General features: G+C 48.8%; 1 protein-coding gene across 1 annotated transcript in view; it reads left to right on the top strand.

Annotated features, from left to right (window-relative positions):
• Positions 1-21,736, top strand: part of KAT7 (lysine acetyltransferase 7) — a 32,052-nt gene extending 10,316 nt beyond the window's left edge. The window contains exons 7-15 of the mRNA XM_056863148.1: positions 1,046-1,144; positions 3,159-3,269; positions 6,340-6,531; positions 14,452-14,541; positions 15,771-15,911; positions 16,981-17,074; positions 18,727-18,873; positions 19,856-19,962; positions 21,609-21,736. Coding sequence (XP_056719126.1) covers positions 1,046-1,144; positions 3,159-3,269; positions 6,340-6,531; positions 14,452-14,541; positions 15,771-15,911; positions 16,981-17,074; positions 18,727-18,873; positions 19,856-19,962; positions 21,609-21,710 — 1,083 coding nt within the window. The 3' untranslated portion in view covers positions 21,711-21,736. The remainder of the gene's footprint in view (positions 1-1,045; positions 1,145-3,158; positions 3,270-6,339; positions 6,532-14,451; positions 14,542-15,770; positions 15,912-16,980; positions 17,075-18,726; positions 18,874-19,855; positions 19,963-21,608) is intronic.
• The last annotated feature ends 2,765 nt before the right edge of the window (positions 21,737-24,501 follow it).

Raw genomic sequence — 24,501 nt, 5'->3', positions numbered from 1 at the left:
TGTGTGGGTGGGGGAAGGTATTAAAACCCAGCCATGAAAAAACAGGCCAACACCATTAGAACAAGCCAGCCCATAAAAATACACTGAGCATCGTAAAATGATGTAGATACAATGATCCTTGGGCCAGAAGCTGCCCATAAAATGCTTAGACCAAATCCCTGAGTTAAATACCTGGATAAAAAGGAACGGTTTAGCCTGGCACTTAAAAGGAAGGAGAGTGGATGCCAGCAGGCCTCTGGGCTTCACTGCAGGTATTTGGGTTAGACGAGCATCCGTCTCCCGGAACTGTTTCCTTGCATACTCACTCTGGATTTAAGAAGTCAGTCAGGACCATGTTTCTCTGCCTCTGCCAGTGTGGTGTGGTGCAGTGTGGTGTAGTGCGGAGCCAGTGTATTGTAGTGGTTAAGAGCGGTGGTTTGGAGCGGTGAAGACTGATCTGGAGAACCGGGTTTGATTCCCCACTTCTCTACATGAAGCCAGCTGGGTGACCTTGGGCTAGAAACACTCTCTCTGCCCCACCTACCTCACAGGGTGTCTGTTGTGGGGAGGGGAAGGGAAGGTGCTTGTAAGCCAGTTTGAGTCTCTCTTAAGTGGTAGAGAAAGTCGGCATATAAAAACCAACTCTTCTTCTTCTTTTGCTGACCAGCAGAGTTTCTCTGACCGTGTGAAGCCATCCTTTACCACGGTCATCCTCAACTCGCAAGTGGAATTTAGTGATCCAGATTAGGGCTCCTTGAGGTCTGCGTGAGAGGTGTGCATGGCACTGTTCATGAAGTGGTGCTGACCTGTGGCCTTTTCGCGCCACCAGCACAATGTTCAGGCCCCTAACCTGCCAGATCCATGAACCGTGAGTGAGGAACACACTTTGTACTACATCATACATGATGTTCAGTGCCAGAAGGCTGTTGCATAGGAAGCAGCCCTCAATCGGTAGTTTCTGCGCTTTGGGTCTGAAGGGAGGATTCCTGGCCTGTCTGAACTGGCCTAGCTCTTTTTTTCTCTCCTTTTTTCGCATGCACATTTTGACCTTTTGTTCCCTGCGCAGGCGCCGACCGAAAGACAGCTGAGATACAAAGAGAAAGTGGCAGAGATGAGGAAGAAGAGGAACGCAGGGCTGACGAAGGAGCAGAAAGAAAAGTATATGGTACAGAAGCTTCTGGCTTTTATTTTCCCCAGAGTGTTGGGGGTGAGGAGATGGGGCATCCCCTGGTCCCATGGCCCCACGTGGTATTTCACATCCTCTACAGAAGAGGCACAATTAAATTTCTCAGTTCAACGGTCACCTCAGGTCCTCATCTGCAGTATGGGGACAATAATACTGACCTCTCTTCCAGGCTTGGTGTACCTATTGCAGTGAGATTGCCTATATTTATTTATTTCATTTACTTTATATTCTGCCTTTCTAACTGAGACTCAAGGTGGGGATATAAGTAGTGTAGTCAGATAAAGTAAGATAGCCAATGAACTATGCAATTGGAATAGAATTACAGAATTGGGGAACCATGCTGACAGCAAACTATCTACAGTAGATATACGATAAACAATGCAAGAAAGTGGATTACAATGTAAAGGAGATACAGTAAAAGCAGGTGACACCTACAATAAACATTGCACTGGACTGTTCTATTATAAAGGTGCCCTCCTGGTCTGTTCATTCTACTGCGGTGCTCATCTATTTTTTAAAACACTCTTGAACATTAGTTTTTCACATGCTGCAGAATGAGGAAAGTATGAAAACCTACGGTACCTCACAGGGTGTGGGGAGGGGAAGGGAAGGTGATTGTCTCCCTTAACTGGTAGAGAAAGTCAACATATAAAGACCAACTCTTCTCCTTCTTCTTTCTGAGCTCCTCAGGCAAGCTTCTGTGGGGTGCGATTGATACCAGTTGACTCCCTTAAGAACTTGGGGTTATACTGGATTGTGCACTGTTACTGGAGAAACAAGTTAATGCTGGTGCAAAAAATGCCATTGGACCAGCTTCCTTTCGCTGAGAAGATGCCCCCTCACACCTTGGCTTGACTGACCGGGCCACATGGTTCCATGCTGTGGTTACCTTGAGGCTAGACTGCTGTAATGCACTCTACCTGGGTCTGCCCTTAGAGATACTTTGAAAACTCCAGAACACTGCAGCATGGTTACTGTTGGTCCCCAGGAGGAGCATACATTTCACACCTGTTCTGCAGACACTCCATTGAACACATGAAGCTGCCTCATACTGAATCAGACCCTTGGTCCATCAGTCAGTATTGTCTATGCAGACTGGCAGCGGCTCTCCAGGGTCTCAGGTTGAGGTCTTTCACATCACCTCCTTGCCTGGTCCCTTTAACTGGAGATGGCGGGGATTGAACATGGGACCTTCTTCATGCCAAGCAGACGCTCTACCACTGAGCCACAGCCCCTCCCCTTGGTTGGTTACCAGTCAGTTACTGAGTTTAATTCAAGGTCCAGGTTATCCCCTACAAAGATCTTATGTTCTTTGAACCCTATATAAAATGCTAAGCATTTTACATTTCTAATGGCATCCTGTTCCGAGGCTTTGGGATGGATAGCAGTGCTTTAGAACTAACATATGTAAAATAAAACCGGGTGTGTTGCGGTTAGAAGTATACCCAGCTATTTTGAAGCGGTTTGCTAGTTCCAGCCTCACTTCTTCATGTCCCGCACAGACTTTCTCAGCTCTGCCATCTGTGTGAGGGTGTTTCCCTGCCATGGACTCCTGAGTCCTGATTTCCTGATTCTGAGCAGCAGAACGGTTAAGAGCGGAAGAGGCTAATCTGGTGAACCAGGTTAGTTTCCCCACTCCTCCACATGCAGCCTTCTGGGTGACCTTGGGCAAGTCACAGTTCTCTTCGAACTCTCTCAGCCTCACGTACCTCACAAGGTGTCTGTTGGGAGAGGAAGGGAAGGAGATTGTAAGCCGGCTTGATTCTCCCTATAAGGTGGAGAAAATCGGCATATAAAAACCAACTCTTCTTCTTTCTGTCCCTAGTCCTGGGCTGAGACGCTCCTCTTTGTCGAAGCAGCCTCCTTTCACTGCACTGCATTCTTTCCACCAGCTAGTGAGGCCAGAGAGTAGAGGGCTAGAGAAGACCAGCTTGCCTAAAGACCAGGGGAAACAATACTTTTTAAAAAGTTATTCTTTTTATCGTTGCCTCAGGAACATAGGCAAACCTACGGCAACACCCGAGAACCCCTTTTAGAGAACTTGACCAGCGAATACGACCTCGAGCTTTTCCGCCGGGCGCAAGCCAGAGCCTCCGAGGACCTGGTAAGTGGGGCTTGGGGGTGTTTCCTTGAAGACATGCACACCCAAGTTCGCATCCTAGGCTCAAAGCAAAACAAATAGCGCTGCTTTGAGCATGCATCGCCACAGCAGGATTTCCACAAACGTTTCAGCGAGTAGAAGGGAGCAAGAAAGAAGGGACAGCCTCCATGTTATATTCTCACCATGTGGCTGAAAGTGGGTCACAGCCGTTGCGTACAAATGGGTGGTTTCCCTCCCACAAAGGTCTCTGTTGTCCAGGTTTGTGCATAAAGTGGAAGGTTAAGAGAGAGCAGTGGAGAAACAGGCAATTATTGTTGCAATCATTTGTGTGTGTAAAGTGCCTCAAGTTGCAGCCGACTTACGGCGACCCCTTTTGGGGTTTTCATCGCAAGAGACTAACAGAGGTGGTTTGCCAGTGCCTTCCTCTGCACAGCAACCCTGGTATTCCTTGGTGGTCTCCCATCCAAATAGCTATGAGCATTTCCCCAACCATAGAATCATAGAATTGGAAGGGGCCATACAGGCCATCTAGTCCAACCCCCTGCTTAATGCAGGATCAGCCTAGAGCATCCCTGACAAGTGCTTGTCCAGCCTCTGCTTAAAGACTGCCAGTGAGGGGGAGCTCGCCACCTCCCTAGGTAGCTGATTCCACTGTCGAACGACTCTGACTGTAAAAAAATTTTTTTCCCTAATATGCAGCCGGTACCTCTCCGCCTGCAATTTAAATCCATTATTGCAAGTCCTATCCTCTGCTGCCAACAGGAACAGCTCCCTGCCCTCCTCTAAGTGACAGCCCTTCAAATACTTAAAGAGAGCGGTCGTGTCTCCCCTCAACCTCCTCTTCTTCAGAGAGAGCTTGGAGGGGAGGATGGGGAGGAGGCAGAGCCATAGAAAAGGTAGAGGGTTCTGTATGGATGGTACACAGGCCCTATGCATGATAAGGAGTAGGGCAGAGGGTTCCTGGTCTTTCTGCTCAACCGGAGGGAAAGGGAAAATGGAAAGGACCAAGGGGGAAGGAAAGGACAGGAAAGACAAATAGATTGGGTAGGAAAAGATTACCCCCCCCCCCCAGCAATCTTTTTCCCCTACAGGGGAACTGGGGAGGGGGGAAGACTGCAAGGAGTAGAAAGGAAATAAGCAGGTTTCCTCTGAGTGCCCTTCTTCCTCTCTGGTGCAGCTGCCCCTGGCAGCTTGGGTTTTTTTAAAAATACAAAAAGCGCTGGAAAGAATCACTGTGCAGCTTGACCCAACGAATCTTCAGAAGCCAGATTGTGCAAAGAAGAGCTCCCCCACCAGTCCTGCCGCGTCCAACTCCAATGCTGCTTGGCTGCGGTTTAGAGGTGAGGCAGGCTGTTCTTCGCCTCCGCGCGCCCTCAGGGCTCGCGCTGAAAAGAAGCCGAGCATTTGCAAGAAGATGTGTCAGCTTCTCCGTGGCGACGCTTTCACGCGGAATAAGCCTCGGCCTCGCCGCATTTCAATCTGAGCAACATAAGGAGGTGTCAGGCACCAAAAGTGTTTGCCTGGGGTGCCAGCTGACTCTGTTCATCTCCTGGCTTAGGGAGTGCAAGAAGTCCTGGGGCAAGAGGACGAATCTTTTCCCCTGTCTGATGGGAGCGCATCGGATTTCTCCTTTCTGTGGCGCGCCCTCGGGCTACCGCTTCAAGGAGAGATCAGAGGCACTTCTGCTGGAGAATACAGATCAAGCAAGCAGAGAGGTTTAAATTATCTTCAAAGGGGCCTGTGCATGCCGCTGTAGGAGGGAATCGAACGCTCTTCGCCTCGGAGGGCTCTTAAGAGCAGACAGCGATCTCCAAAATCCGTTTTCTTGACTCTTAGCTTTCTGTCTGCCAGACCAAAGGGCCGATCCCACAAGATTTTGGCAAAGGAGATTTTGTGTGGAGGGTGGCTGACTCCCCCCCCCCGGCCCAGTTTGTGATGGGGTACATTAAAAAAAAGTGTGCCATCCACCTACGTAGCTCAAGACATTGGGAGGAAATGCATTGGCATTTCTTCTCCCTCTTGCTGCTCATGATCACACCTGCATAAGGAGAAAGCCCCTAACGTGTCCGGGTGTGTCCACATGTCTTTAAATATAATCTTTGTCCAAGGACTAAGCTCAGCATCCTAATTTACCACCAATTCTCTCCCCCCCACACACATTTTACCCTTAACCAAAAAAAAAAGACAAATAACATCTTGGCAATAACATTGTAATTGTATTCATTATATTATTTATTTATTTGTTTATTTAAATAAATTAAATTGTGGAACTCTCTGCCCCAGGATGTGGTGAAGGCTGCCAACTTGGAAAGCTTTAAGAGGGGAGTGGACATGTTCGTGGAGGGAGAGGGGCTATTCATGGCTACTAGTAAAAACAGTTACTAGTCATGATGCATGCCTGTTCTCTCCAGGATCAGAGGATAATGCCTATTATTTGAGGTGCTGTGGAACACAGGCAGGATGGTGCTGCTGCAGTCATCTTGTTTGTGGGCTTCCCAGAGGCACCTGGTTGGCCACTATGTGAACAGACTGCTGGACTTGACGGACCTTGATCTGATCCAGCATGGCCTTTCTTCTGTTCTTCTTTTCTTAAGAAATAAATAAATAATACTGCTGTAACTGTTCCTTACTCTTCCCACCCCCTGTAGCACAATTTGAGGAAAAGCAGGATAGCTTTGCAACTGTAGGGCCTGTAGGGAACATCCATGCATATAATTTACCCATACTGAGGTGGCATATTCACGATTCAGCTCCTTGACAGTTCAACTTTTGTTTTTACTTGGGTGAAAAGCAAGCTTCTAGCCCTTATGGTTTAATTTTTTTTTCAGATTAGGCTGAAATGCGTGTGCAGATGGGCCCAGTAGTCAGTGTGTTCTGTAGCTCCTTGCCTCTTCTTGTGATGGGAGGAATAACTATGAGTAATAAGCAAATCTACAGATCCCCGCCCTTAATTTTCATTTCTAGAACACAGATTCCAGTTATTTCTCATTGTTTATTTTTAGTGCCGGATATTTTTAATGGAAAAGGAGACATGCCTAAGAAGCACACCTGTGTTGCCTTTTTGCATCCACAGGAAAAACTGCGGCTGCAGGGCCAGATCACCGAAGGCAGCAACATGATCAAGACCATTGCCTTCGGCCGCTACGAGCTGGACACCTGGTACCATTCTCCCTACCCGGAGGAATACGCGCGGCTGGGGCGTCTCTACATGTGCGAGTTCTGCCTCAAATATATGAAGAGCCAGACGATACTGCGCAGGCACATGGTAAGTTCATGCAGCCACTTCCTGTAATGCAAAGCCGTGCGTTAAGCTTAATAATTGCAAGGGCGTCCCCCTCCGAATAGCTTCACGCTTATGTTTTCTTCCGGGGTCAACTGCAGAGTCCAAAACCAGGCATGCCGGTTAGCTCCAGGCTGCATGAATTGTTTCCTGGGTTCAAGACCAGCTTCCCTTTCGCTAACAGCCTTCCCCCTAGCATGGTAAAGCTAAAACTCTTCTCCTTCAAGAGCTAGATTTTCATATGCGGAAAATGTATTATGTGTGTGTTGTGCCATCAAGTTGTTTCCAACTCATGGCGACCCTATGAATCAAAGTTCTCCAAAATGTCCTATCTTTGACAGCCTTGCTCATATCTTGCAAATTGAGGGCCGTGGCTTCCTTTATTGAGTCAATCCATCTCTTGTTGGGTCTTCCTCTTTTCTTGCTGCCCTCAACTTTTCCTAGCATGACTGTCTTTTCCAGTGACTCTTGTCTTCTCATAATGTGACCAAAGCCTCAGTTTAGTCATTTTAGCTTCTAGGGTCAGTTCAGGCTTGATTTGATACGTGTATTATACAGGGAAGAAATCTCCCAGCTGCAGCCTTGAAGTGGGACGGTCCCAAAATGGCTGTCATGTACTGTGTCTGAACATCGCAACTGAACGTTACACAACAAATTCGGATATACCTCATGTAGGAGCTAAGCAATGAGGTGATAAGACCCTGCAAAATATCCCCTTGTTGAATGCAAGCTCAAACATGCAAACAGCCAGCCTCCCCTATATTATCCACGGGTCTGTACCTTTAGGTAAGAGTCCTTCGTTGGGTCAGGGAGGCGGTGTGGTTTTTGTACGTATCTGTTGGTATCCACAGAACATGAATGGGCGTGGGAGTCTGCTCCAGGTTCATCTTGGGCAAGGGAAGGAGGCATGTTGTGATTTCATGTTTTTAAGTTGGGAGGGGGAATCTAATTTTCTTGGGGTTTGGTCTTTCTTCTGTCAGGGTCCTTTAATGCCAAGGGAAGTTTTAACTATCTTGCAGAACTTGCCCAAGGCCATGATATTCCGTCAAGGAACGGACTCTTTCATAAGGAGTGTAGATAACAGAACTGAGGGAGATAGTTCAAGGCTGTGGGTTGGGCCGAGCCAAAGGGCCGCTGGTCCTGCTCACATCAAGGGAGACAGATTTGCCTCTCCCCTTGATATGGTCAGGCATGAAGGCTGTTGAAATTTTATTTTCCTCCGGCTTATCTGTTTCCATCAACTGCTGGAGGGAAACCTTGAAGTATAGCATGGGTATGAAGTATAGCTTTGGAATTCTGACACAGGCTGGCGGGTGCCGTCACACATCAATTAGGAGGCCAAGCCAACCACAAAATATCAAGGAGTGAGGTTATGTATAACTCTTATGGTAACTCAGCGTGGCGTAGTGGTTAAGAGCAGAGGACTCTAATCTGGAGAACCGGGTTTGGTTCCCCAACTCTTCCACATGAGTGGCAGATTCTGATCTGGTGAACCGGGTTGGTTTCCCCACTCCTTCACACAAGCAGCAGACTCTAATCCGGAGAAGCGGGTTTAATTCCCCACTTTTATACATAAGGCTGCTGAGTGACCTTGGGCCAGTCACAGTTCTTTCAGAACTCTCTCAGCCCCACCAACCTCACGGGTCTATCGCAGGGAGGGGAAGGGAAGGCGATTGTAAGCCAATTTGAGAATCCTTGTGGTAGAGAAAAAGCAGGGCATAAAAAACAACTCTTCCTCTTCTTCATCAACATTTCAAGCAGAAGCTCTGCTTAACAAGGCTCCTTTTACTCCGCCCAGCCAATCAGAAGCCCTGCTGGGCAAAAGCCTCGCCCAGCCGATCAGAAGCCCTGGTGGGCAAAAGCCTCGGTGGGCCAAATGCTTTTAGAAGGTATTGGCAGGCACTGGGGCACCCATAGATGCCATACTGGGACCCCTGAAGTACACATGAAGCTGCCTTATCCTGAATCAGATTACGGTCCATCAAAGTCAGTACTGTCTACTCAGACTGGCAGCGGCTCTCCAGGGTCTCAGGCAAAGGTCTTTCACATCACCTACTTGCCTAGTCCCTTTAACTGGAGATGCCGGGGATTGAACCTGGGACCTTCTGGATGCCAAGCAGATGCTCTACCACTGAGCTACAGACCCTTACACAATCCAGCAGAATTCAAGGACCCCTGCCGAGCCACTGGAATTGGCTGGCCGTTAAGAATCCAGTTAAGGGCTTAGTCTCCACTGATTTTTCACTGGGGGACTTAAGAGTGACGCATATTCTGTGGGTTACTCCAGCCCCCCCCCCCTTTAATTCCCAAATACTTTGGCAGGGAAATGGAAACAGCCGACCCTTGGCATAAACGGGGCCCACCTACTTCCTCCCCTTGGCTTCAGAGAAGGGAAGGAAAAGCTGCCTGCTGGAAGCAGCAGGTTGTTAACTCCACTGATTTCCATTCCTGGCAGTAGCCAGCACCCAATCTGGCCTCTGGCCGTCATCCGACAGAATGGAAAAAGTGGCTTTTCAGCTAAGAAGGAAAGACCAGTGTTGTTTTTGGAACGGAGGGTTTCCTGGTTCCCCGGTCCCATTTGGAAGGATCATGATGGGGAAAGTAACAATTTTCATATGGTGGATTCAGAGGAAAATGTTGGCGTTGGGTGAGCCATAAAAACACGCCAGCCTTGCCTGTGCTTTAAAAATAAAACCTCCCTTCTGCAAACCTTTTCTAAACCATTTCCGTTGTCAGGGCTTCCCACAGGCAACTTGGCATGGTACGGATGCACTTTCTGGTGGAGCTCTCTAACCCTGCTTGTTGAACTGCAGTTCCCGTGGTTAGAGGTTATACCAAGGGCCCTCAACATTTCTGAGCCCGTGGGCACCTTGAGAGTTCTGACACAGGGTGGTGGGCGCAACTACAAGACGGCTGCTGTGGGAGGCGGAGCTGACCACAGAATGGCCACTGCAGGAGGTAGCGATGCACACAGGAAACCCAAATGCAGGGGAGGAGAAGGGTAATTTTTAAAAATGCACCAGAAAAGAAGAGAGAGAAGAATAAAACAACCACTATGGTGGCTGCTCATGCTGAAACAATGCTATTTCACAGCCAATCAGATCCCTCATACTAATCAGAAGCCCTGCTGGGCTGCAGCCTCACCTGGCCATGCCCACTTTCTAAAAACACTTTGCAGGCGCCAAAAAAGGTGTCAATGGGTGCCATGGCACCCGTACTCACCATGTTGGGGGGCACCTGGTCTAGAGCCAAACCCCTGGAGGCACTAAGTTTGGGCCGGTGCTGTGATACTTTAGCTCAGTTCTTCATTGATTAAAATTTGTTATCTGGTTTGACTTGGTGTGCAATTCTGGGAATGTGTGAGATGTATATTTCTGTTCAAGAGGGCTGATTTTGGGCCCCCACAATCTGTTTCTCTTCTGCTCCCCGGTGTCCACTAGCCAACCCTGATCACAAAATGGCAGCCAAGGGAATTGGGGGGGATGGAACCAGTAGCTTAGGTGACCTTCCTACTCTACTACGAAGGTACATCTGGGTTACTCCAGGTCAGTGTTTTGGAACATCAGTCCCCTTCTAATGCACTGTGACTAGAAGAAAGAAGATCTGGGTTTTTTATATTCCAACTTTCTCTACCACTTAAGGAAGAATCAAACCGACTTACAATCACCTTTCCTTCCCCACAATAGACACCCTGTGAGGTAGTTGGGGCTGAGAGAGCTCTTAATAGAACTGTGATTAGCCCAAGGTCACCCAGCTGGCTTCATGTGGAGGAATGGGGAGACCAACCTGATTCACCAGATTAGCATCTGGCGCTCATGTGGAGGAGTGGGGAATCAAACCCGGTTCTCCAGATTAGAGAACCACTACACCACGCTGGCCCTCCCAAAGAACCCAAAGACTGAGTTATCGGCAACCAGTTGATAATGCCAGTTGACAATTATTCTGGGGAACAGTCAAAACACTACACCTGTTCTGCCGTGCTTTGTAAATTCTAAACTTGAATTTGCGTTCAGCAGAGCCAGCCACACGAAAATAGCTTATCTTTAAACCGCAGAGGAACTGAACCGGTGCCAGCAGCCTTCCCCCTAAAACACCTGCACAACTGGAGCAGAATGCAATGGCCTTGTTTCCGTATGCATTCCTGCTGTAGGTGGACCTTCCTTCCATGCTTAATAGCAAAGCTTCCAATTCTCTAGCGCGTTTCTTAGCACAGCTTAGTTGTTTCAGTGATCCTTACAACTGCGTTGCAAGGCGGGCTGGCATTTTCCCCCATGAAGCAGATGCCTGGGCTGTAGGTGAGAACTAGCAACTTGTTGGCCCTTACAGTTCAGTCCTAAGCAGACTTATACCCTTTGACTTCGATGGACTTAGAAAGATGTGACCAGGCTTAGGGTGGTGCTGTAAGTGGGTATGTAATTTTTGATTTTGTTTCTTTCCATCCTTGTTCATGCTGACTTTGTTCTTGTTTGAACACATGAATCTGCCTTATACTGAACCAGACCCTTGGTCCATCAAAGTCAGTACTGTCTACTCAGACTGGCAGCAGCTCTCCATGGTCTCAGGTAGTGGTCTTTCACATCACCTACTTGCCTGGTCCCTTTAACTAGAGATGCCGGGGACTGAACCTGGGACCTTCTGCATGCCAAGCAGATGCTCGGCCACTGAGCCACAGCCCCTCCCATTGTTTGTTCCTTTTGGGATTGACGCCTCCCCTCTTCGCTTACTGCGCTACGGGGTAGGCCAGCAGCTGCTTCATGTGGGGTTGCAAGCAGGCACCAGGCCAAGCGTCAGTTGACCGGCAGGGAGTAGGGTTGTAGGGTTGCCAGCTGCTTTGGGGGGATGTCCTGCCCTTTAATGGGACATTGTTTACCGGGTGGTGTTTTCTCACCTCCCTGCTATGAAAAACTTTGATTGTGCATTTTTTCCACATTAAGCCTCTATTAAAGGGGCAGGACAGGACATTTTTCTCCAGGTTTGTTGGCAAATCTCGCAGGGAGGATAGCCTCCCTTCCCCCCCCCCCCCGTACCTTTCCTTCTCCCTTTGGTGTTTTCCCCCCCCCCTGATGTGTGGGGTGCAACAGATAAAACATCCAAGGATGAAGGAGAAAGAGAGAGCAAGCGTGCCATCGTGGTTAAGAGCAATGGACTCTAATCTGGAGAACCGGGTTCGATTCCCCACCCCTGCACATGAAGCCTGCTGGGTGACCTTGGGCCAGTCACTGTTGTGGGAAGAGGAAGGGAAGGAGATTGTAAGCCGGTTTGATTCTCCTTAAAAGGCAGAGAAAGTCAACATATAAAAACCAACTCTTCTCCTCCCCCTCTCACCCGTCATTGCCTTTTACTTATATATGGAGCTGATTCTGTATTGAAATAAGTACTGATTGATTGAACTGGCCTCAATCTCAAGTATCAGCTTAAGCATTGGGAAAATCCACTGGAACCCCCTTTCCCACAGCTCTACTAAGAACATAAGGAAGGCCCTGCTGGATCAGACCAAGGCCCATCAAGTTCAGCAGTCTGTTCACACAGTGGCCAACCAGGTGCCTCTAGGAAGCCCACAAACAAGACGACCGCAGCAGCATTGTCCTGCCTGTGTTCCACAGCGCCTGATATAATAGGCATGCTCCTCTGATGATGGAGAGAATAGGTACGCATCATGACTAGCATGACTAGGAGTAGCATGACCATTTCCCTCGCTCCAGAGAGGACAATTAATTGCCGCTACTCATCAGCTTCAGGAAGAGAACCATGACCTTTAACGCGATGGTTTCAACTGCTAAATTGGCATCATGGACCGTCTGGAATGACTGCTCAGTTGGCACGGAGACCCTGCAGCAGGACTGTGTTCCACTTCCCGAGCTGCTTTCCAGAGCAGATCCCCTGGTGTCTCTGGAAGTGACCAGCAGATGAGCAGTGCATTTGAACCAAGGCCCGTTCTCCTCCCCCTTCCAGGAAGTCTGCTGCTGGTTGGCTGTCCCCAGCGACACCATCTTTAATTTGCGCATCCATCTCTGGGCTTGCCACTCGAAGATCTCCTAAGGCGGACTCGACCGGCGTCAGACTCCTGAAACGATCGCAGTTTGCCACGAACGCACCCCCGTCCACTGGGGCACTGACCACAGTTAACAGACAGCTCACTCCCCCACTCCACTAGGTAATCCCTCGGCCAGGGCTCCCCAACCTTCTTGAGCCCACGGGCACGTTTGGAATACTGACGCTGCATGGTGGGCGGAGCAACAAAATGGTCGCCGCAGGAGGCGGAGCCAGCCCTGAAACAATTGCCACAGCTTCACTTCAGTCACACAGTGCAGATCCTTGTGCTGTGGCAGCTGGTACCAAAGCAGCGTTGAAGAAAAGCCTGCACAGCCAATCGGAAGCCTCGCTGGGCAAAAGTCCTACCTGGCCCCACCCACTTCTTCAAAACACTTGGCAGGCGCCAGAAAAGGTGCTGGCGGGCGCCTAGGCACCCACAGACACTACGTTGGGGACCTCTGCTCTATTCCTTTGGTCTCTCCCTGGGTCCGGACTTGCAGCTGGTTCTCAGCTTTCGCTAAAGCAAGTTGCATCTGCACCATGACTGCTAAATGCATAATGTGGTTAAAAAAAACCTTTCAAAGTGGGACCTGCGGTTGAGCTATAGGTGAAGCCCAGCTGTGAGCAGATTGACTGTGGAAGGGCTGTGGCTCAGTGGTAGAGCACTCACTTGGCATGCAGGAGGTCCCGAGTTCCATCACCAACATCTCCAATGAAAAGGATCAGTCAAGCCAGCGTGGTGTAGTGGTTTGGAGCAGTGGACACTGATCGGGAGAACCGGGTTTGATTCCCCTCTCCTCCACATGAAGCCAGCTGGGGGACCTTGGGCTAGTCACAGCTCTTTAAGCCTCACCTACCTCACAGGGTGTCTGTTGTGGGGAGGGGAAGGGAAGGTGATTGTGAGATGGTTTGATTCTTCCTGAAGTGGTAGAGAAGTCAGCCTATAAAAGCCAATTCTTCTTTTTCATCATCTTCTTCATCATCATCTTCATCATCTTCTTCATCTTCATCTGTGACATGGAAGGCTTCTTCCTGAGACCCTGGAGAGCTATTGGCCCTTTGAGTAGACCACTGACCTTGATCAACCAATGGTCTCATTCAGTATAAGGCAGCTTCATGTGTACATTTGTGTAAGGTGAGCAGAGAAGCAGCTAGTCTTGAAATCAGGAGCAGAAAATGTTTTCCTGGAGGCAGATACCAGGCCTCCAAAATTATTTGGCTGTTTTCACCACTCAGTAAGAGAGGCAATTGGAAGTTCCCTATCAAAAGGCTCATGTAAACACAAAGCAAGTTTACAGGATACCTGCATTGATCCGCTGTTGCGGATATCTCCCCGCAAAGGACAAAGTGGCTTTCCTCCAGGGTGATCAGCACCCTCGTATTACAGAGGAGGTAGCAAAGTTGATTTTAGCTGCTGTGAGGGTTCGAGGAACCAAGCCTAAACCTATTTGATTGTTGTCATGATTGATTGATTTTATTTACATATAAACTGTATTATTTTAACTGGAGAAAACCATAGTTAATGATTGTAACTGTAATTTATATGCCGTTAAAGGGAGGGAGAGGGAGGGAGAGAGAGAGAGAGATAGTAATGATATGTGCCTGACCCATTCTGGGAAGTTAAAAAAGCCCACACAAGGTGCACTTGGTCATGCTGATATATATATTGGTGGCTAGCATGTAGGAGTTGGGCTTGTCACCTTTTCTCAGCAAGCATACAAACGAAAAACACCATTGCCAGCAGACAAAATCAAAAACAAATAACTTGTCCCACCCATATGCCTTGCAATCTTTTATGCCACCTCTTTGTGCTTTTCAAGCCACCCATTCAATTCAGTAACCATCACGGTGCTTATCTGTTGCTCCCCACAGGCCAAATGTGTCTGGAAGCATCCTCCTGGGGACGAAATTTACCGCAAGGGCTCCATTTCGGTGTTTGAAGTAGACGGGAAGAAGAACAAGGTAATGCACATGGAGGAGTACTCGGAAATAGAATCATCCCTCCCCCCGCGCATTGGCAGTCTCCATTGGTACAGTCCAGAATTCTATCAGCTTCTACCTCCCCCCCCCACATATTCCACATAATGTCTCAAATGACTCTGTGCCTCTTAACATGCATGCTCAGAAGGACCACAAACAGGAACTGAAGAAGTGTAGATGAGACTCCTAGCAGAGTCCTTTCCCCCTACCCAAGGAATTCTTTGTTCACCCTTTTGCTATAGGCCTTCCTTACTATTGGAAGTTAGAACACTAGGGGTTGAACCAGGAACCTTGTACATATAAGCCATATATAGTATGCTGTGGTCTCTGACAGATTATATTCATGTTCAAGCTTGGAGGGCTTTAAGAGGTGAGTGGACATATTCATGGAGGGAAGGGGTATTCATGGCTATTAGAATGGATACTAGTGATGCTGAATACCTATTCTCTCTAGTAACAGAGGAGCATGCCTATTATATTGGGTGCTGTGGAACACAGGCAGGATGGTGCTGCTGCGATTGTCTTGTTTGTGGGCTTCCTAGAGGCACCTGGTTGGCCACTGTGTGAACAGACTGCTGGACTTGATGGGCCTTGGTCTGATCCAGCCGGGCCTTTCTTAAGTTCTTATGTTCTTATGTATCTAGCTATATGTTGTTTAGCTAGTACAGTTTGAAGAGATGGTAGTTTTACACACTTAGCCGGGTACACTTTATTTTTTGGGGGGTGGGAGGTCACTTTGAGTCCCAAAGTAAAGGGTCTGTTGTGGGGTTCTGGAAGTGCTGGCCTTAAACCTGTGACACGGTTCTCCACCTTGAACCTCTGGAGCATCTGTGAAGGATCGTGCCAGCGTCTCTCTTTGGCTTGGGTCCAGCAGTGTGCGAGTGGAAACTAAAGCTGATGAAGCGCAAGTCCGCTTGCACAAGATCTTACGCACCACCTGGCGTTTTCTTCCTGACATATATTATCATGCTCAGAAATTGGTTGCACAAGAGTAAAGATGTAATAAGCTTGATGTAGTGCCAGTGGCTACTGCAGTCTTTTCCTCTCATGTGCTGGATCCAGCTCTCCTACACATGTTGGCCTGTAGGTATTGTGGAACGATCTCTGGAAATTCTGTCTTGCAGTTGATTCCAGGGCTCTCTGATGATCTGCTGTCTCCCAGCCTTGTGGTTTCTCCCTTTGAATGATCTCACCTCTCTGACTCCTTCCAGATCTATTGCCAGAACCTGTGCCTTCTGGCAAAGCTCTTCTTGGACCACAAGACTCTGTACTACGATGTTGAGCCCTTTCTCTTCTACGTCATGACAGAAGCAGACAACACCGGCTGCCACCTCATAGGCTATTTTTCCAAGGTCTGTTTTTTCCCCACAAAAATGGGGGGGGGGGCGCTTCCCACTCTACAGTAAAAGGGGCCACGTTTGGCATCTTGTGTGACAAATCAGAGTGGTGCATTTTGACCGGCAGTGCAATCCTTTGCAAAGTGACTCCAGTCTTAGCCCATTGAACTCGACAGACTGGAGTAACTCTGCATAAAATTGCAACAAAGAGGGGGGGTGACAAAGGTGGTGAGGGGTCTGGAGACCAAGTCCTATGAGGAAAGGTTGAAGGAGCTGGGTATGTTTAGCCTGAAGAGGAGAAGACCGAGAGGTGATAGGATAACCATCTTCAAGTACATGAAGGGCTGTCATATAGAGGAGGGTGCCGAGTTGTTTTCTGTTGCTCCAGAAGGTTGGACCAGAACCAATGGGTTGAAATTAAATCAAAAGAGTTTCTGTCTAGACATTAGGAAGAATTTTCTAACAGAGCGTTTCCTCAGTGGAACAGGCTTCCTCGGGAGGTGGTGAGCTCTCCTTCCCTAGAGGTTTTTAAGCAGAGGCTAGATGGCCGTCTGTCAGCAATGCTGATTCTATGACCTTAGGCAGATCATGAGAGGGAGGGCACCTTGGCCATCTTCTGGGCATGGAGTAGGGATCACTGGGGGTGTTGGGGGGGGGGAGGTAGTTGTGAATTTCCTGCAATATGCAGGGAGTTGGACTAGATGACCCTGGTGGTCCTTTCCAGCTCTATGAGTCTATGATTCTACGGGAACTTGGTGGCTGAGTGGAGGATTTGAACCTGGTCTTCGTCCATACCATAACCACTGTGTTTGGCTCCGTGCCCTATCACCAACTACTTTTGAAGATACTGCAGTTCCAAAATTGGCTTGGAAGTGCTGTATGAAGTATATATGTGAGGCGATGTCCAAGAAATGCATATTCATAGTCCCTTGAGCTGCTTGGACGCCGTTTGACTGGTATTTTGGATTCTCGCTATCCTGTCCTGGTCACCTTGAAAAACCATGCGCTTGAAACCATACTTCCTGCTTCTCTTACGACGCTTCTCAAGTATGAACCCCCTGACAGATGCGATCTTTGTTTCTAGGAGAAGAATTCATTCCTCAACTACAACGTTTCCTGCATCCTGACGATGCCTCAGTACATGAGACAGGGTTATGGCAAAATGCTCATCGACTTCAGTAAGTCAGGCGCCTACGTCGCTTTGTTTTGAACACCTCGCTTCTCATAGGCAAGATCCCCCCCCCCAACACACACACACACGCAGAGTTGCTGGAATGATATAATAAACCCTGAATTATCGACTCAGTTATGGAACAGAACATGGATTGGAAGTGCAATGGATGATCAGTTAATAAAGGTGAATTACTTACCCATCTCTGTGTGTGTGTATTTTGCCGTCAAGTCACAGCTGACTAATGGCGACCCCGTAGGGTTTTCAAGGCAAGAGGTGGTTTGCCATTGCCTGGCTCTGCGTCACACACACACCAATTTCCTTGGAGGTCTCCCTTCCAAATACTAGCCTCGGTCAGGGGTGAGTGGCTGTGACTGGCCCAAGGTCACCCAGCAAGCTTCCATGGCCCAAGGTCACCCAGCAAGCTTCAATGGCCCAAGGGGATTAGAACCTGGCTTTCCCAGATCCTAGTCCAACACTTTAACCACTACACTATGCTGGCTCTCAACTGTATTATACGACAATGCTAATAATGCAACCTTTAACTTCTTATGTGGCCTGCTACCTACAAACCTGTACTATCTGGGCCTACTCATCTGCTAGAGTCATTGGGCCAGTTCCTTTTCACCTTTTCCTCTTGCAGAATAGGGGAAATCTGTAACAGCCCATTCCAGGGTTTTGTTTTTGTTTTGTTTTGGTAGTTGGCCTTGAATTGTGGAGGGGGCTCCTAGTGGAGGTGAGTAGGGAGGATACCCTTGCTCCCCATTTTCTGCAAACACTCCAAGTCTGTTTTTTGAAGGAGAGTTTTGTTTATTGGAATTGAATCTACTGGGGCTACCTGAACTGATTAACGTGTTGCTGATCTTTGACTCCTGGTCCTCAGATTAGGACAGTTGGACAAGTTTATTATGGCATGTTTTTTATTCTGTAAATCACCTGGGTTTCAGTTGATCAGAAGAAAGGCAGTCTGTAAATGTATTATTAAATTGAATAATGTAATGTTTTGGAATATGTTGCGACTCTTCCTTTGCTCTCGGGCTACTCGATCGGAACAAATGTGGGCAGCCTCCTTTTCCATGGTAGTGAACATTTTGGGAATTGTTGGTTGGTGTATATAATGCAGAAGGGGCCGTGGCTCAGTGGTAGAGCATCTGCTTGGCATGCAGAAGGTTCCAGGTTCAATCCCCAGCATCTCCAGTTAATGGCACTAGGCAGGTAGGTGAGTGAAAGACCTCTCTGTCTGAGATCCTGGAGAGCCGCTGCCGGTCTGAGCAGACAATACTGACTTCGATGGGCCAAGGGTCTGATTCAGCATAAGGCAGCTTCATGTGTGTTCATGCGTTCAAATCTTTTGCTGCCCGGCGGGGCCAAGACGCCCTTTCTCTAGCCATGACAAGAATGAGCTCCTGCCTGTAGTCCCTAACATTTCTGCAACTCTGCAAAGAACAGGGTCATCATCCTGGTGAATTCAGTTCACAAGATTCCACAGTAAATTCTGTGTGTACCGAATATTTTAAGTGGACTGCTTCGGGAACACTGCCTTAAAATATTCTAATGCTACTGAGAGCCCCACGTTCTGGCTTGCTCTTCAGGCGGGTGGAATGGCAGTCTGGAGGTGGCTAAGCCAGGTTCCAAAGGATCTCTTCTCTTCTCCTGCAGGCTATTTACTTTCCAAAGTGGAAGAGAAGGTTGGCTCCCCCGAACGGCCGCTTTCAGACCTGGGCCTTATCAGCTACCGTAGCTATTGGAAGGAGGTCCTTCTTCGGTATTTGCATAACTTCCAAGGCAAAGAAATCTCCATCAAAGGTAAGGCTTGGAGTAGCGGTAAACTGCCTTTCTGCTGTTGAGTTTTTTATTTTTTATTACCAGTACTCCAAATCTCCTATAAAGCTGTAAGAGCCAACTGCATAGTTCACTTGACCAAACTTTTTTTTTAGCAAGATGGGGAATTGAGGCTTTTCATGGAGGTTCTCCAGAGTCCTAGTCCCAAGTCTGTTTTCACAGCCATTGATGTTTCTTTTTCAGGCAGGTGTTTGCTGTTTGCATTTATGACCTGCAAGCCTTTGTGTGCATACACATGTACCCAAACGTGTGCAAAAAAATCAGTAACCCATCCCTGAAATTTGTTGTTCCATGTAAATGATGCATACTTTATTCTTCCACTGATCATCTAGAACAGTGGTTCCCAAACTTTTCAGGCCGTCACCCCCTCGGTTCCACAGACTCAACCCCAGCGCCCCCTACCCTATCCAACTACACAGTTGAAGGAGCCCACCTCTAGCGCCCCCTGCCTGGCAGGACCAGGACCCCCCTTTCTCTAGTCATGACAAGAATGAGCTCCTGCTTGCAGTCCCTAACATTTCTGTGCTCTGAAAAGAACAGGGTTGTCACCTTGCTGCCCCCTTGCCTCTTAGTGCCCCCCTAGGTAATCCAACTGCCCCCTAGGGGGTGGTACTGCCCACTTTGAGAACCCCTGGTCTAGAAGGTTAAAGGACTATGCAGAACACTGAATTGTTGGCTCCTGGCTACTGGAAATTTTACTTAGCTTTTCCTCTGGCTTCTGCTATTTTTTCTTAGGCTTCGCTATGTGTTTTCAGTCTGTGCGCAGCCATAAATAATTCTCAGGGAGCAGAATTGTGGAAGAAGTTCTGCCCTGTGTCTGCACTCTTGACTCAGCTGTATCTTGAAAGCCAGAGTTGGCAGGAAATGGGGAGAACTGTCTGCTAGTTGTCCCCTTTTATTCCCCCCCCCCCGCAACATAACGGGGTCTCTTGTCTCTGCATTTCAGAGATCAGCCAGGAGACGGCTGTTAACCCCGTCGACATTGTTAGCACTCTGCAAGCGCTTCAGATGCTGAAGTACTGGAAAGGCAAACACCTGGTCTTAAAGAGACAGGTAAGAACGTGTTGGTTCACACAGGTACTTTACTAGCCTCTGCATTAAATTTAACCTTCAGTCTGCCTCCTGTGTTTTGTTTCCTTGCTGTTCTGTTCGAGATTTTCCTTTTGAGTGAAAAGATGGGAGTTTGATTGGGCGCTGTTTTACCTTAGATTACGAATCTGTTGATATAATGATGCTACCTGGCACTTTATATAGTGCTTTCAGATATTCAGAGTATTTTGCATACATTGTTTGGATGGATCCTGCTAGTGTTGTTGTTTTTTTCACTCAATCTTGCCCAGCTCCCTTCCTTACTACATCCCCCAAACGGCATAATAACAACAACAACAGTAATAGTAATAATGATAAATTCTTTCCTGCCCTTGCCAAAGCAAGGCTCAGGGCAGATCACAACATAAAATACATCTGTAATTTATAAAACAATAATAATAATATAAATTAAATAAAGCCAAAGCATCACAACAAGACTCCTGCGATAGCGCCTAATTAGCAATGCCCTCCGATACTAACCAGTGTCTATACAGTACTATAAGCAATATAGTGGTGAGGCTATTTATTTATCTAGACTTGCATCCTGTTCTCTATCCCAGCTGAGGCTGGGCTCAGAGCAGCTAACATCCTTAAAACTACATACCCAATTAAAAACATCAAAGGGGCTGGTTGGCAAGGCAATACTGACCCATGGGGTGACCTCACATCCCGACATTTACTTAGGCAGACTATGTTTGCAAGGTAGCTTGCCAGTGCCTTCCCCAGTCGTCAACACTTTACCCCCAGCAAGCCGGGTACTCGTTTTTACCTACCTCGGAAGGATGGAAGGCGGAATCAATCTTGAGCCGGCTACCTGAAACTGACTTCCGTCGGGATCGAACTTAAGTCGTGAGCAGAGCTTTTGACTGCAGTCCTGCAGCTGACCACTCTGCGCCACGGGGCTCTTATTCAAAGTGTTCAACAAATATTTATCTGTAGAGAAGGGAACTAATGGTACTGGAACTCCATGGTTTGTTCTACTTTTGTAAGGATATTATGAACCTGCCATTGCCCTCAGATTTTCATGAGAGGTGTGGCGAGGGCCCACTGGGAAGGGGCAGTGGCAGGTCAGCTTCCAAGTGCTGAGCCATTCCCCCCCCCCCCCGCCCCACGTGGAAGAAGATGGCCTGGATACTGGGGCCTCTCCAGGGCAGCCAGAACCTGGGCGCCCAGAGGGACCCCTGGATTGGAGGGTACTTCAAAACTTGTTGCAGGCTTTAAAGGGGAAGTGTCAGGCTAGGGAGGAAGGGGAGAGAGGTGGGAGTACGTCTCCACAGAAGTCAAACTGGTGTGTTTTGGATCGTCAGAGTTGAGAACCTGTGTTCTAGTAGATTCTTCAAAACAAAGGTAACCATTTTTCTGCTGGGAAAAGAGCCTTTGGTGTCCTTTCCAGAGATGAGGCAGTAGAACAGTCCTCTTGAAAAGGAATGCTAACCGCTAAACTTGTTTGCTGGTGGCCAAAAAAAAAAAAAAAAAACCAACCACAGGTACTAATTTTGTTTCCCTGACTTCTGGGGTTGACCTTGGAAAACTGGTATGTGCAGCTCTCGTGCACATCAGTAACTTTCCTCAGACTTCTAACTCGCACCTTCTTCACCCCCCTGTTTTAGGATCTCATCGACGAGTGGATCGCCAAAGAGGCCAAAAGGTCCAACAGCAATAAAAGCATGGATCCCAGCTGTTTGAAATGGACCCCTCCCAAAGGGACTTAATGGACCCCTCCCCTCCGAGAAGTGTGGACGCCCACCCCCCCACCCGCCGCTGCCACCGTTCCCCTTCCCAGCATCGAGACCTGCCCCGTGGGGGGTCAGTGGATGTGTCGTGGATACCGGACCCCCTCTTCCACGTGCTCCCGGGTCGCCCTGTTCTGTTCGTACACACAGCAGATCCTGTTTCGGAGGAATTTTCTCGCGTGCCGGCCTTGGCGAGGTTGCCAAGATCAAAGGGTTTTGTGCCCGGCGCCAAGGTGGTCCAAAGGAGCAGCTGTGTTCGCTAGCGTTGTTCTTGTCCAACCGCTGCTCCTTGCGCCGCGGAGGTCATCTTTGCCCACAGGGGTGTGTTTTGTGTCTCGGCATCTTACTGGTTCCAGCCTACTTGCTTCCACGGCCACTTTCTGAGCGTCAATGCATTGCTCTCCCCACCACCAATAGGTGCAAGCGGAAAGAGCATGACGGGCTCCCGACAGATCTACAACACGCTGCATCCCTTGGCAAGTCTGAGCATGGCCTGGCCCTTGCCGCAGGGGCCCATGCAAGGAATCTTCCGTGCCATGTTCTTCTTTCTCTCCCCCTCGACACATAATGCCCCGAAGGGCTCTGATTTCAGGGCCGCTGTCCCTGTTGCTTTCAGTTCCCTTCTGTCCAGAATGTTCAGAGGCTGCATCCACACCAGGCCCTTCCCTCAACGTTGCATAGCTGTCAGATTGTGCATCCAGCACAGCTGACTCCCCACAAGAGAGTGAGTGTGTGTGCATGTGGCATGTCCTGGCACATGATGCGCCGTTGCACCTGCTTGTTCTTGCCAAGCTTCATCAGGAGCGAGGGATGCCACTCTCTTGACAAGCGTTCGTGTTTATCAAGGTCCTCCTTAGATAGCTTTTGAATCCAGTCTGTCCACAGGCTTTGGAAGAGTTTGGTTGAGGGTCTTTTTTGTTTCGTTGCATGGGGGAGAGTCTCCAGATCGGCATCCAGGCCTTGGCACAGTGCCTTCTGCATTGACCTTCCTCGCACTTTTTGGATTTCCTCCTGCTCCAAAGAAAGCTACAGCCCAAGGAAAATGTGTCTTAGCCGCACTGCGGGGTCTGCTGAAGAGGCCACGGCCCAGAGGCTACCCAGCACCACAGCGGCCTGCCGTCCACATCTGGCACTGCTTCTTGCTTGCGGCGAGGCCACCAAATCTGGTGGTGCCAGACCTGAGGGGCCGCTGGAGCTGCTTGCTACAGGTTAGACTCACCACCCGGTGGTCATTTGTGTGGCAACTGCGCTGGCCCGGTTGCAGACCACGCTGCTGCATTTTTAACTCAGAGGGCCATCAAGGGCCTCCCGCTTGTTCTCCATCCCAGCCTCGGCCCATCTGATCATTGGTTACTTTGGAGAGTGTTAAACAGTGAAGTGCACAGCGTATTTGCCACACCACGTGCATGGATGCCGAGAACCCCCCAGAGCTGCCGAGAGCCCCCGGAGCTCAGACGGTCACAATTTATCCCCGGCATTTCTGAAATGGCTTTCTCTGCAGAAGCTGCACGGAGCCCTTGTTCAAATGCCCCTTCAATGCAGAGGGTCTCAGAAAATCATGTGTTTCCACCCCGTTCCAGGATGTTGCCATCAGTTGTGCGCGGGCATTCGCCACGAGACGATGCCATCCTTGAAAAATCTTGCAGGGAGTCGCTTCAGAAAACAGGCTCGTGGATGCAGCTGGCATCGTGTGTACACGGGTGGGTTTGGGGCATCATTTTGGCAGTAATCTCGCCCCTGCCTGTTTTTAGGGCAGGGCCCCCAACTCCATCCCTCAAAGCATTTTCGCCTCTAAAACGGGTGAGGCCGTCCCCTGCCATCTGCCAATGCCATGTTCCTGCCCACTTCACCAGACTTGGAAAATCACTAGAAGTTCTGTTCACACGAGCCGTCAGTGGCCTGTGCGAACTTCTGGGCAGCTACTGGTAAGTGGGTGTTTCACTCGGGGTTTGTTTTGGATTGCCTTAAGACGGACATAACATTCACCCGTCAGCATCCTCCGTGAACACAGGTGGGGGATGTACCTTAGTTTAATGCTGACATTTGGTGAAATCCGCCCTCTTTACTCTCTCTTCAGAGGGAATACCCTGGGGGAATGTAAAAGCAGCCCTGCCCACCATTTCTTCACCCACCAGGTCCGATGTGGTCTTCGGCAAAGGAGAAGCTTAGGGCATCAAATGCAACCTCTGTTTCAAAGTGGACATTAAAAAAAAAATAGGTCACCTTTTTCATACTGGGAATGAGATGAACTGTATGTAGTTCGAAGCTGATCTGACTCCTGTACGGATCTTTTTCTTTCTTTCTGCAAGCAGTCGTGTGGCTGACCTGTGTGTTTTTGTTGTCTCTCCACTGGCATTCCAAACCTGCCAAAGTTTTCTAGTTCTGTGCTCGTCACTGGCAACTGTCATTCACCTCCGTCAGCTTCCAGGTTATAACCGACGGTGGGGTGGCAGGCGCGCTCTCTTTCTCTGGTGGGGTTGGGAGGCTGGCCGTCTTTGTACAGAAGCAGATCTCTCCGTTCCCTGGATATGTTAGAATATGCTACCAGTGTATCTATTTCTCAATAAAGCATGTTCTCTGCTCTGACTTTCTAGTCCTCATTGTAATGTGAAAGAAGAAGAGTTGGTTTTTACATGCGAACTTCCTCTACCACTTAAGGAAGAATCAAACTGACTTACAATCACGTTCCCCTCCCCACAACAGACACCCTGTGAGGTAGGTGGGGTTGAGAGAGTTCTGAGAGAACTGTGACTAGCCCAAGGTCACCCAG

This window comes from Euleptes europaea, chromosome 18, assembly GCF_029931775.1.
Source record: "Euleptes europaea isolate rEulEur1 chromosome 18, rEulEur1.hap1, whole genome shotgun sequence".
Lineage (NCBI taxonomy): Eukaryota > Metazoa > Chordata > Lepidosauria > Squamata > Sphaerodactylidae > Euleptes > Euleptes europaea.
Note: the sequence above shows the minus strand (reverse complement) of the source record. Positions and strands in the feature narration are given on the sequence as shown.